At 45.0% G+C, this 13,733-nt stretch overlaps 1 protein-coding gene across 4 annotated transcripts in view; it reads right to left on the bottom strand.

The window, feature by feature from the left end:
- Positions 1 to 13,733, bottom strand: part of PPP4R3B (protein phosphatase 4 regulatory subunit 3B) — a 455,240-nt gene that overhangs the window by 269,357 nt on the left and 172,150 nt on the right. For all 4 annotated transcript variants that reach the window (XM_085612383.1, XM_085612385.1, XM_085612382.1 and 1 more), the window contains exon 5: positions 6,745 to 6,822. In XM_085612383.1, the coding sequence (XP_085468509.1) occupies positions 6,745 to 6,822 (78 nt within the window). The remainder of the gene's footprint in view (positions 1 to 6,744; positions 6,823 to 13,733) is intronic.

The following is a 13,733-nucleotide window of genomic DNA, read 5'->3' as shown; positions in this document are numbered from 1 at the left end:
ATGGCAGGAGTATGCAAAGCATGTGAGCTACAGCTCACATGCCTCGAACATACACTTTCCTTCTGATGGATACATCTTTCCACAGATTACTAACTTTATGAGAGAGTCCCAAAGCAATACAATACCTCCTTGTGAGGTGGGATTCATTATTTTTGATTAACCAAGGAAGTAATGCACCACCACCCTGGCAAATTAACTGCACTGAATCAGTAAGCAGTCAGACAGTAATGTATGACAAAATTAAGCATGGAGGAGCACTTAGGCTCCCGGCAAAATGTCAGCTACCGGAATGCCCCTGGAAAAAGCCATGGAAGCAGACATGGCACTCATGGAGTGGGCACAAATGCCTTCTGGAGCCTATGTTTGGCCAAGGAGTAGCAGTTCTTGATACAGACTATGATCCTATGAAAAATGTTACATTTATTCACTAACCTGCCCCTTTTTGCTCTTGCAAAGCTCACAAACAGATGATCACCCATGGCAGATGCGTGGCAAAACATGGCTTGCTGAAGGGTTCGTATTGGATGCTAATCAGTCTTTATGCCCCAGCTGGAACACTTAGCACTACACTTGAGCACACATAGAACTTGGTTCTAGAGTCACAATTGGGGATGGTAATCATTGGTGGAGATTTTAAAGTTGTAATGAATCCAGACATTTATGTTCAGGACCGCTAATACAAGTAGTAGATCCCGCTTGACTGGCATTGCTGGGGTTCATAGACACATGGCGTAGATGGCACCTGACAGCAAAACAATACAGTCTCTGCTTGGCCATGCACCATTCATTTTCCCGAAAGGAGTAAATCTTTAATGGCTAGTGAGACAACTATTGTCTTAAAGGATGCAGATCGTGGCCAGGGTTATCTCTGAGCATTCCCCACTTGAAGTTCAACTCAGTCGGCAGCCAGGTGGACAGCAAGGGAATTGGAAATTTAGTGCTTGGTGACTTTAGGACCCCCTTACTTGTGGACCTTTTGAGGTAAGAGGTGGAAGAGTATTTCTGGCTTAACAAGGGTTCTGTCTTTTCCCAGGCTGTTCTTCCAGTGAACTTAAATACTGATCATTGGAGAGGCACTATCGTATCACAAGGGTAAACAAAAGGGAAAGGAAGCAACATTCTATCCGCACAGGATCAGGAGTAACTCCCACAGGTTCAGCAGCTAGACACCCACTGATTTTTCCAGGGAGAAACTTGCAGCAGCCAGAGAGGCATTGCGCAGAAAGCTTCTTGCTACTGCGAGATATGCAAAGTAGGCTTCAGAACATATAAATGGGATGAAAGGAGAGCAAACTTCTGGTCTGGCTCACCCAATGAGAAAAATCACAAATTGTCATAATGAACTGGTATGTAGAGGGATGGAGCATCGTCTGCATGGCTAACATAGCGGATACGTTAGCAAAATAATATGAGCACTTTATGCTCATCTGAGCTCCAGGCAAAACTGGGTCAGAGTGTCCAAGAGAGGAAGACCTCCCTACATGGACTCTGTTGGCCTCGTATAGTATGAACCTCTGCTGAAACCCTATTAGACATGCCTTTGGATAAAGCGCCCAGGCCCAATGGGATACCCATTGAGTTCTATAACAAATATGCTCAATTATTGATACTGCACTTGCTGGGAGTGTATGAGGACACACTTGGGGCGTAGATATAGTAGGAAGCTGGCTCTGTATATACTTTACCGAAATGAGGTATAGTGTGCACAGTTTTCACAGTCTCCCCTGATGGGCGTCTTTCGTTCTCCTTCGTAGGTTGCGGGAATCTGACTTGTTGTATTTAGGGGGCGTTTTAGGGGTCTCAAGGTCAGTAGCCAATGGGCTACTGACCTTAGGGTGACTACACCCTTGGTGTGATCACCCCACGTGGGGGAGTGGGCACAATCCCTAATCCTGATTGTTGAGTGCCTGCCATCTGCAAGATGGCAGGCACTGAAGAGTGGGCTTCACCTCCCTCACCGGAGGTGTGAGATTGGCAGAGGTGGGCACACCTTCTGGTCTGCTCTAATTTTTCCCGTCTGTATTCCCGCCGACAAGGAGGGGAGACAGGAGGGCGACCTGCTCCTGATAGGAGAGGCTGGGGGTTGCATTTTAAAGCCGGCAAGGCCTTTAAAGCTCCCCTGCCACGGATGGCTCTCCTTGGCCTGAGGGAGGTGTGACCACCTCTGCCCAGAAAAGGCTTTGTTTCTGGACTCAGAGAGCGAAATCTCCCACCCCAGGGGTCCAAATACATGTCTCGTGGTGGCAGGCTGGTGTGTACCAGTCATGGAACCCACCAGAGGCTGGTCGTTTTTCAGGGGGCATTTCTAAGATGCCCTCTGAGTGCATTTTTCATTTAATCCCACACTGGCATCAGTTTAATGTACTGAGAAGTTTGATACCAAACTCCCCAGTTTTCAGTAAAGCCATTATGGTGCTGCGGAGTTCGTAATGACAAACTCCCAGCACCATATACTCTTAATGGCATCACTCCACTTACAATGTCTAATAATTGGTCTAAACACTGTAGGGGTACAGGGCTTATGCACCTGTACCCTTACCACGGGCACAGTGCACCCAGCTAGAGGGGTGGCTGATCTATGCCAGGGCAGTGGGTTGTAGGCATGGCACACAGGGATGTGTGCCATGTCGACTCTTCACTTTGTTCTGCACCAACACACACAGCCTGCAATGGCAGTGTGGGTGTGTGAAGGTACAGGGCCTCTAAGGGTGGCACAATAAGTGCTGTAGCCCTTAAACAAGGGACTGATATGTGGCCAGAGAGGTGTCAATTGGGGGTACAAGGTACAGTTTTGGGAAAGAACACAGGCCCTGGGAACCGGATTGGCAGGGTCCCAGGGCACATCAAGTCAAAGTGCATCAGTAGTTTGGCAAAAAGTGTGTGTGTGAGTGGGGGGGCGCACTGCAACAGAACCCCAGCTTCCTACAGATACTGCCACACAATATGAGGGGTGCTACTATCGCAGTTCTTTAAAAGCCAGGCAGCCTTGTTGAGTCCTGCGCCCGATAAGCCCATTTCACTTACTAATGAGGCGATGATTTAAGCTACAGACCTGGCCGGTAGGCAACGAGGGAAAATCCACCCATCAGTTCACGGTGAACAAAAGGGCTTTATATCAGGTAGACATACCCAGCATAGCCTCAGGTGCTTGCACATGGCGGTGGCAAATTCAGGTGACCTGCCAGAGAGACCATGTTAATACAGATAGATTTTCACAGGGTTTTCGACACAGTACAATGACCACTTATGCTCATGGTGTTGCACAAAATGGCTTTTGGCTGGAGTTTGAGGCTATATCAAAATGTTTTATTCCTTCCCTTCAGCACTATTACAGTCAACAGCATCCTGGCGGAGCCTTTCTCTATTGGTGGGGGGGATGCAACAGGGGTGTAATTTATCTTCTTTGTTTGCATTAGTGGTGGAGCCCCTGGCTGAGTGAATAAGACAAGATGCGGCCATGTGGGACTTTCAATGATGTAGTGGCTCCAAAGATCGCACCTCCCTCTACACTGAGGATTCGGTTATATATCAAACGACCCAAGTGCTCGGTCCCTAGGGCATTTTGGATCCTGCAGGTTGGTGGTGATGCCACAGAGTCAACTGGAGTGAATCAGTAGCTATCCCCCAAGTGTGAGGTTAATCTGGTTCAGCCTCCAACCTGCAGATGAGGTTCACCACAACGCACTTCAAATACTTAGGTTGGCATCTGGTGTCATATGTAGGCCTATTTTGAGAACATAACGGTGGTACCCTAGTAGAGCGCACCAGAAGAAACATCACACGCAGTGCCACATTGCCATTCACTATAATGGACTGCGGAGCCTTTTTTTTGTTTCTTTTTTTTTAAATGATTTCCCTTTTGTAATTCTTGTATGTCCTCCAGTTACCCCCAGCCACTTCCTGTATTTTTTTGTTTTTTGTTTTACAAATCAGACTTTGGAATACTGCTCTGTTTTTGTAGGAGATACTTGTACCAGGGGTCTCTTTTGCTAAATAAGTTAGCCCTCTTTGATGGCCTCCCAACTGATGCCACTAAATGACAAATGACTGAGGAGAATCAGTAGTGCGCCTGGAGCTTGATATCCTTTACCCATAGTAACTATAATCCCCATCATTTGCTGGAAATCAGAAACACCTTGGGAGGTACAGCAGGGTGACTGCGGAAACCCGGCTATGGCATAGGAGAGTGCTACAGCCAGTGGTTACGTTGGAGGGGGATCAACATGTGGGATCTCATTGGTTTCTCTAAGCTTGGGGATGCATGGGAGAGGAACTACATCAAATAATATAATCAACTGACCAAAACAAATTACCTCCATAACAGTTAGTTCTTTAGATACTTGCAAGCATGCTATTGATAGGCACAGGGATGCCTTGGCAGACGTGCCAGATTTCCCCTCACTTCAGGCAACAATAAAACAAATGGAAAAGAAGGGCATCTCCTGTCATTACAGATCCCTTATTAGTTCCCCGTAGCGCTTTCAGAGCCTGAAGGAAATAGAGAGAAACCTGGAAGATCTTGTTGAAGAGGATTGGGTAGAGGTCATGTTGGCAGCATGTGTCTTGGTCATTTGGCACAGCTCTGACTCATTCAATTTAAGTACTTGCACCAGGCATTTTTTCATCACACTAGGTGGAAAATGGGTAGGGCTCCCTACCAGGCCTGCCCAAAATGTTGGAGTACATGGGGCACATTTCAACACACCATATGGAATTGTTCTGTTATATCCACTGGGCCATATCATACAACCATATGGGGGGTGTGGTAGGCCATGGTCTGCCCTTAGATCCCAAAGTTGCATTGTTATAATGGAGGAGTGGATGTTAGGTGAGGCTCTGACACTTGTAGGGCTTGGTTTATTGATTGCCAAACGTAACAAAGCAATAAAATGGATGATTGTCTCCCACCCCATCCCCCATCCTCCGACCACCCAACCTTTCAGGGGCAGTGTAGGTGAATGAACCAATGCGCATTCGTTGAGGAGTGTCTCTACAAGGCTTGAGGCTGCTCCACTAAACATTCGAAAATATGGTCCAGATGCAGAAAGTCAGGAGGAGGCGATGACCCTTTGTGAAGGAACTCGCCTATGAGTTGGAAGAATTCTTCTGGGATTTTTGAGTGATTTTTAAAAGATCTTTGAAGAGAGGCTCTGAAATGTGGGAGAGGCATGGTTGTGTGCTCTTTTACTCAAAATTCCAAAATATACCTACTCAAATAATAACTTTATATTTAAAAAAAAAAGAATTGCGGATTCAGCCGCCGCCCTCCTCTTTGTTCTTCCAGTTCCTATGTCTTCATTATGAAGGGAGTACTCCCAAGAGTAGGACGAATGCTGTGAGACAAGGGACGGTGTCTGTATGGCGGTCAGTTTCCCTGGGATATGGGGATATCACCTGAAGTCTACCACTTGCTTGAGAAGCAGAGAGTCTGCCTTAGTGACTATACGTCTACCAGCTGAAACTGGGATGGAGTGTACCTGAACCTGTAGGAAGAAAAGCCCAGTTTGTTCTCAGTGTGTGAGATACCCAGAAATAACTGACTGATGTCAGAGAACAAAGTCCGTTCTGACCAGAAATCTGCAGGGTTCCCCAATCTCTAGCTGCAGCTCCCACTGGGAACTGCTTAAAGAGATATTTACCAAGCAGTCACAGTGTGGCCCCTGCATTCATCCACGAGGGCATAGTGTTGCTGCTACCAGAGGGTCCCCCTTTTGCAATGAGAGGAGTGTCTACGTTGGCCTCCAGAGCCACAACTGCTAAAGATGAGCAGCTGTATATACCAGCCGTCAAGGTAACATACACTGGTCTACAAGGCCCTAATGCCAAAGACAAATGCCCATCTGTACTGGCCTGAAGACCACGACCGCAGACAAACCTGTAGATCATGTTGCTCAGTGTCTGTGGCTAAGCCACTGTCCGTGGTCTCCAGCCCCAGATCTGAAGCTGAAGAGTGTAAAAGCAGCGATCACTTCGTCCCACACCCGGGTCTTACCACCATCACCGAGCACGTAACGTGTTACTGTAAATGCATAAACAAGGACTGCGCCTGAACGAGAGCAGAAGGCTCTTGCTGCTAATGCCAACCTTTGCCGACATGGACTTGTTGGGACAAAAGTCAATTGACCTTAACTAATAAGCAATCCAAAGATTGGCCTGTAGGTATCTGCATGTGTCCAGCCTTTACCTGTACCATATACCTTTGCCCGTGTCACAGAAATCGGGGAAGCAAGTGAGAAGCATAGGCATATGTGCATTTCATGAGATACTCTAGGGAATAGTCATCCATATAACTAATCTACCTTTGAATGTGTAGTATTTAGCAACACTGCCCGAGTAGTGGGGAAGGTCAAGAGCAGAAAGTTCTGTACAAATCCCAGTTTGCAAAGACATAGTAGGAGGTTTCCCAGGACACCAGAGGCAAACCACCACAGATGAGGTACAGTAAGCCCCTGTCAGTGTCTGACCTCCCACCCCCTCTGAACGGGGTCTGACATTTCCTAGTTTATCTCACAAGACCAACACAGCACTTTGGCCTAATATCATTTAAGGATTCAATGATGATGTGCAGGGGACAAGGGTTATAGAGGTTGGACAGCAAATGTTATTCCTTTAATATTTATTCAAATCACTGACATGCTGCATTAGGTATGGTCACACAGACAACTCCATGAAAAACAAACTAAAACCAAATAGGAAAATTCCCTTTTTGACATTTAAAAAAGTCTGTAAGAAAAACTAGCTTACCAATTCACGTCGTTTGTCATCATCTGTAGCTTCGTCTGTTAATTGTGCAAAGACTTCTGACAAAAATTTCTCATCTTCCTGCAGATTTTCCAAAATAATGACAAACTGGTGATCCATTTGAAAACTAAATCTACCACAGTAGCATGAATACAATATTAAGACAGCCCCAGAATGAAGTGTAAATGTTCCATAAGAAACTAAGCAGGAAAAGGAAGCAATCTAGGCACAGCAAGTGACCATTTTCCCCCTTCCTCAAAAACTTGGTATTCACAATAAAGCTGCATAATAAGAAAACGAGTTAGTTACCTGTGACTTTAGTTATCCAGTATTGGTATCTTTCACAGATTCACACGCTTAGAATCATCCCCGCCGACGAGGTGGGAGTCTTGTGGTACAATAAAACATATACATAATAGTCATAAAAACATTATACAATAGGCTACTATGGACAGCAAAGTCACTACATTAGCCCATCTTAGTCCTTTTGTAAAAAGAACCAAATTTGGAACCCAGCCAATCAGGCCACAGCACCCTCTAAGAACCCTCCACAGAGCGGCAAACCCTCAGATTTTCGTAGCACAAGTGACAATAATATGTACAGGTATTAAGGTAAGCCTCTCCGGGGAGGAGGGTGGGTCGCATGTGAATCTATGAAAGATACCAATACTGGATAACTAAAGTTACAGGTAAGTAACTCGTTTTCTTATCCAGTATTGGGGTATCTTTCATAGATTCACATGCTTAGAATCAGAATAGTTAGCAGTAAAAAATCCTTAGATGTATAGTGGATGGTGGGTATCATAAGAAAAACCAATAGATACCTTGTTACACCAATACAGTGATGCAATACAACATTCTAACCCAAATAATGAGAAACATTATAACAGAAATATACATACGAAGCAAGTATAAAAAAACTGAATAAACAATACACCACGCATATGTGAACATGTATTAGAAATAATCACCTCCTTACACAGGCTTACCTTATTTGAAAAGTTTTTGAAACACTGCTTGACCCACAGCTGATTCAGCCTCTGTCGCCAGATCCAGACAGTAATGCCGTGTAAAAGTGCGCACCGTTTTCCAGGTCGCAGCACGGCAAATCTTCTCTATAGACACTCCGGCAAAGAGAGCAGTAGATGAAGACACTGCCCTTGTGGAATGAGCCTTGGGTTTCACAGATAAAGTACGTCCAGCTTTATCATGGCAGAATTGGATAGTAGATACAATCCACCTTGCAATAGTGGATTTCGTAACTGCTGTTCCAGGCTTTTGACCACCATAAGAAATAAACAATTGATCCGACTTTCTGACGGACACAGTACGTGAAATATAAAATTTCAGACATCTTTTAACATCCAAGGTATACAAAGTCTTTTCAGCAGAGGAAGGAGGATTGGGAAAGAAAGAACGCAGTATAACCGGCTCATAAGATGGAAAGTAGAGGGAACCTTCGGAATGAATGTTGGATTAGTTCTGAGGAGGACATAATCATTGGTGAATTACAAATAAGGTTGTTTGATAGTGGAAGCCTGTATCTCGCTGACCCTCCTAGCAGAGGTGAGAGCCACTAAAAGTGCCGTCTTCCAAGAGAGGTATTTGAGATCAGCCTTGTGAACAGGCTCAAAAGGTTGTTTCATGAGTTGTTTTAAAACCAGATTAAGCCTCCATTCTGGAGGAGGGGCTTTGACGGGTGGAAAAGTTCTGAATAGCCCTTTTGGAAATTGTTTGATCAAGCGATTGGAGCAAACGGATGCAGCTCCTGCAGAATGTTTGTAGGTCGAGATGGCCGCTAAATGCAATTTGACAGAAGTAAACACAAGACCAGACTTAGATAACAAAAGGAGATAAGGCAGAACTTTATCTGGAGAACATCGTACAGGATGTAAATCTGTCAGCACACCAGGCACAGAATTGTTTCCATTTCAAAGCATAGGTCTTTAAGGTAGAAGGAGCTCTCGCCCTAGCAAGAATATCTCTACAATCTTGAGGTAGATCTATCTCCTTGAATTCTGTGAATCCAGAAACCATGCATGAAGATGCAAATGGACTGGACTGCTCATTGATAACAAGGTCGGAACTGCAGGAAGGCGGTATGGTCTGTGTTTGGACAGTGGGAGAAGCTCCGTAAACCAATGAGGACGCGGCCACCGCGGAGCAATGAAAATCATGCAACATGGTTCCATCTTGAGCTTGCGTAGAAGTCTTGGGATCAACAGAAAGGGGAGAAATGCGTACACAAAGATCCCTGTCCATCTCATCATGAAGGCGTTGCCCCAATAGCCCTTCTCCAGTTCCCAACTGGCAAAGAATGGGCACTTCCGATAGTTCTTGGAGGCAGAGATCCAGATTTGGTTTGCCCCACATCTGAAATATGTGTTCCACGACTGATTGATCCAACTCCCATTCATGGCAGGACTTCGAGGTCCTGCTCAGAGTACCGCTAAACTGTTGAGTTCCCGGCAAATTCTCCACTTTCATTGTGATATTGTGAGAAAGCAGCCATTCCCAAATGCTTTGAGCTTCCTGAGACAGAATGTGAGAACGGGTCCCTCCTTGCTTGCTTCAGTAGTGCATGCAAGTGGTGTTGTCGGTTCTGATTAGAACTGTTGACCCTTGAAGCCTTGGGAGAAAGGACTGCAACACCAGGAAAATAGCTTGAAGTTCTAGGAAATTGATATGCATCCTTGCCATCGCAGCGGACCACCTTCCTCTTATACAAAGATCCTAAAGGTGTGCACCCCACCCTTCTAGGGAGGTATCTGTAGTGAGGATGAAGTCCGGTAAGGAAGGCAGAAAAGTGAGCCCGATTGAGACATTCTTGGAGTGCAGCCACCAGGAAAGCGCTTCACGTATAACTGGAGTAATTTTCACTAGGTCGTCTAACGACCCAGAGATCTGCAGCCATTGACTGTCTAGTTCCTCTTGAATCGGCCGCATTCTTAGACGGGTGTGAGGTACTAACAGAATTGCTGATGATAGTATTCCCAGGAATGATTTGATGAGTCTCACAGAAGCGAACTTTCTTTTTAGGAGTTCTGATGCCAGAGAAATGAGACAAGATTGCCCTTCTTTGGACAAGAATGCCTTGTCCCGGGTGGTATCCAACACTGCCCCTAGAAATTGAATTCTTTGAAAAGGGCAAATAACTGATTTTTGAATGTTCAGGGACAGCCCCAGAGATTAAAATAGCTGTAGGCATGAGGATGTTGCTCGAGAAGCCTGCCGAAAGTAAGGAGCCTTTATTAGCCAATCGTCCAGATAAGGGAATAATTGTATGCCTTGAAGTCTGAGGTGAGCTGCCACCGGAGCCAGGAATTTCGTGAAAACTCTCAGGGCCAAATTTTAGAATATCCAAGACTCACTTGTCTGTGGTTAATCTTTTCCAATTGTCGGGATACATTCGGAATCCTGTAAATAAGGTGTGGCAGATCTGCTGCAAGTGCTAAGAAGTAGTCACTGTTTTCGAGCAGAATCCCTGCCTTGAGGTTGAGGTCTTCTATTCTGCTGTCTATAAGCGGCAGCTGGAGGGTTTCTGTAGGACTGCTGCTGTTGCTAATTATATCTTCCCTGATTGCCTTGGTTTTGCTATCTTTGATAACCACCACGAAAGGAGCACGATCCTCTGCCCCTAGATCCCCAAAAAGGAGTCTTCCTATATTGCAAGGTGCCAAGGGCTCTGGCACTGTCAGTATCTTTTTTGATCTCTTGCAAAGCCTCATCTATGTGTTTTCCAAATAATATATCACCATCGAATGGCATGTCCAAAATCTTTGTTTGGACCTCAGGGCGAAAGGTGGTAGATTTCAACCATCCCCGACGTCTAAGGACTGCTGCTCCGGCAAGCTGATGAAAGCCCAAGGAGGCTAAATCCATCGAAATATCAATTTCCGATGCAGCCCTTTCTCCTTCAAGAAGAATTTTCTTTGCCTCCTGCTTCTTGTCATCGGATAGGAAATCAAGGTATGGAGAAATGTCAGACCATAGTTGGCGGTCATATCTCCCTAGAATCACCAAAGAGTTAGTAGCACGAACTGAAGCACCCGCCATGGTGGTGAAACGCTTACCAATGTTATCGGCGCGCCTCCCATCCTTATCAGGCGGTGCTGTCACAGGAATGGATGGCTTCCACGACTTACGCTGAGCCGCCTGTGAAATAACGGAATCTGGTCTAGGATGTCTGGACAGGCAAGCAGGAGTATCATCCGGTGCTTTGTACTTTTTAATGCATTCTAGGGAGAATCGAAGGCACTGAAAATGGGGCTTTCATTATTTTAGTCCCTTCTTCCCAGATGTAATCTATTATAAGGAGAGAACGCACAAACTTCCTACTTTGGTCCTTAAAATCGTAAAGGAAACAATCTGTGTGCTTCACAGACACAAGAAGATGAAACCTGGTTGCTGCCCTTTCCATAATTGCGTGAAAACCTCCGATATCTTCAGGAGGGGAATCTACTGCCTGAGGATCTAGTGAAGATGGCGTAGGAATCAAATATTCATCCACAGTCAAGGGTGAGTTTGGTAATTCCCCATCTTCAGCCACAGTATCGCCATCATCATCTTGGATTAAATGTTGCGCCCCTATCAATGTCCTGAGGTACATTGATAGGGGCAGCAGGACTTGCAATCTGCAAAACCGCAGACGGAGTGGGTTGAGTTGGAACAGGCGCTGTTGGTGGAAAGCGTGTATGATAATCCCTCAACAAAGCAGTCAGATCCTGCATCAAGGCTATAGGCATCTGCACCATAGCTTCTTGCGGACCCCGCAGAGACTCACAAGGCTCATAGTACTCTTCCTCATCTTCATCATCCTGATACTTGATCCGGAGTTGAGAAGGGTTACGTGCTGGGCTAAAAAGTCCATCATCCGACTCCTCCAGATAGTGACTAGGAGGCAACGGTGAAATATGAGAAACGTCCTGGTAAACGATGACAATTTTGATGTTAAAACTGGCGTAATCAGTAAAGATGTAGGCGTTTTATGCTTCAGCGTCGACGAGATATACACAGACGGTGAATCAGTATCAGCAGTGATAGCCATAACAGAAGCTACCGCGATGTTGTAATAGTCGACGTCGTTGTTGGAAAAAACATAGTCGACGATGTGGTCGTCATCGTCAAAGTTGCTGCGGTCATCGATGGTGGACTCGTTGACGGGAGTAGAATCGTCGGCGACTATGGACTCATTGACGGGTGTTGAATCATCGACAGCGGACCCGTCGACGGGAGTAGCATCGTCGACGGCATGACGAAGTAGGCGTCAACGAGATTGGCATAGTCGACGGCGATGATATAGTCAACGGTGCTGTCGTCGACAACGGGATTTCCTTAGTCGACGTCGAGGAATCACTCCCCATCTGAGGAGATTATCGTCGACGGTTCTTTTTTCGACGTCGACAGGATGTCAGAAAGAGATTTCTGCTGCTTTGAGGCAGTTTTCGCTGAAATCTTCATCATTTCAGCAGATTTCACCTCAGAAGAGAATGAAAGCTTCTCTTTTTTAGAGGAAGAGTGACCAGCCTCAGAGTGAGGCTTCTTCAAGGTCTTACTCTGTCGCTCAGGGGGATCACCAGATCTATCCCCCTTTTTGTCAGAGGGGTGGACACCGGAGGACTCACACTGCCATCATCTCCTGAAACAACATCAGATGTAGCCTTCAACTTCTCCAACCAAACCAGCAATCTTCCCTCTCGGTCTTTCAAAGTCTTGGCAGGTAAGGTTCTACAAATCCTGCAGTCTTTAACCTTGTGTGCTGGGTAAAGACAATAAATACATTCCTTGTGGGGATCCTCAAAATGTAGTCTCTTCTTCCCACATGATGAACAAGGCAAAAACGAGCTTTTCTTTGATGAATCAGACATACTCACAAAGTTCAGCCAAAGGTGAAGAAAAACTGAGCAGAGCTCAGAGAGACTTCCTGTCACACGAGGTGCGGTAGAAAATCTGAGGATTTGCCTCTCTGTGGAGGGTTTATGACTATTATGTATATGTTTTATTGTACCGCGAGACTCCCACCTCGTCAGCGGGGAGGATTCTAAGCATGTGAATCTATGAAAGATACACCAATACTGGATAAATTATTAAAACCCAATACAGTTTGGCTTACCTTTAAGTTATAAATGAACTCAAAGACAGTTATCTCATTTTGTAAATGTACTCATCTATATATAAAATCAGTGTTCAGGAATAGTTTACAATCAGTTGAAACTTTGATCTTTATGACAGGGAGCAACCTGCAATTGCACCATGCCAGTTATCAGTTTATTTCATTTACAGAAAAAACTGCTGCAACATATGTTGAAACAAATGACAATGAGCAAGTATGGGTCAAAGATTGATGAGCAGACACTTGAAAAGCAAGCTACCATCTGTTCATGTACGGCAAATAAATACGTTTTCAATATTTATCTGGCTACAGACGTTCTAGATCAAGATGGCATACTTCTAGCTCTCAGATATTTCTCAGAAATAAGCGCTATCAACAATAAATCTGGCACATGAGGGCAATTTGGTAATCCTGATGTGCAGTGTTCCTTAAGGGAACTTTGACACCCTGTGCAGCACTTATTTATATAGTGCATGTTTAAAGGAACTTCTCACAATGCTCATTTAAGGCTGACCTAAACAAAACAGCTAAGTGCACCCCTGTCACAGTAAACATGTACAGGTCTCTACACTAAAAAAAAAAAAAACCTTTATGAGACATCTAATTCACACGATAACACTAAAGCCTGTACCCAATTTTGCCTCAGTCATACTTAAGCAAAATAACATTTGAGCAAAGCACCGATTTGGTAAACGTTCACCTTAAAGGACACATGAAAAAAACAGACTATTTTGGCAAAGCACATTCATGCACTATCTGGCTTTTCTATGGCTAGAAATAAGATGTTCTCGTGTTAATAAGATAGTTACTTCATGCACTAAAATCTCTCTACAAAGAGGGAGCAGTCTGTGTTCTTTTCTGCTAACCCTGCTGTTAGTAC

Source organism: Triturus cristatus, chromosome 6 (genome assembly GCF_964204655.1).
Source record: "Triturus cristatus chromosome 6, aTriCri1.1, whole genome shotgun sequence".
Lineage (NCBI taxonomy): Eukaryota > Metazoa > Chordata > Amphibia > Caudata > Salamandridae > Triturus > Triturus cristatus.
The sequence above is the reverse complement of the archived record's forward strand: the minus strand, read 5'-3'. Positions and strand labels throughout refer to the sequence as shown.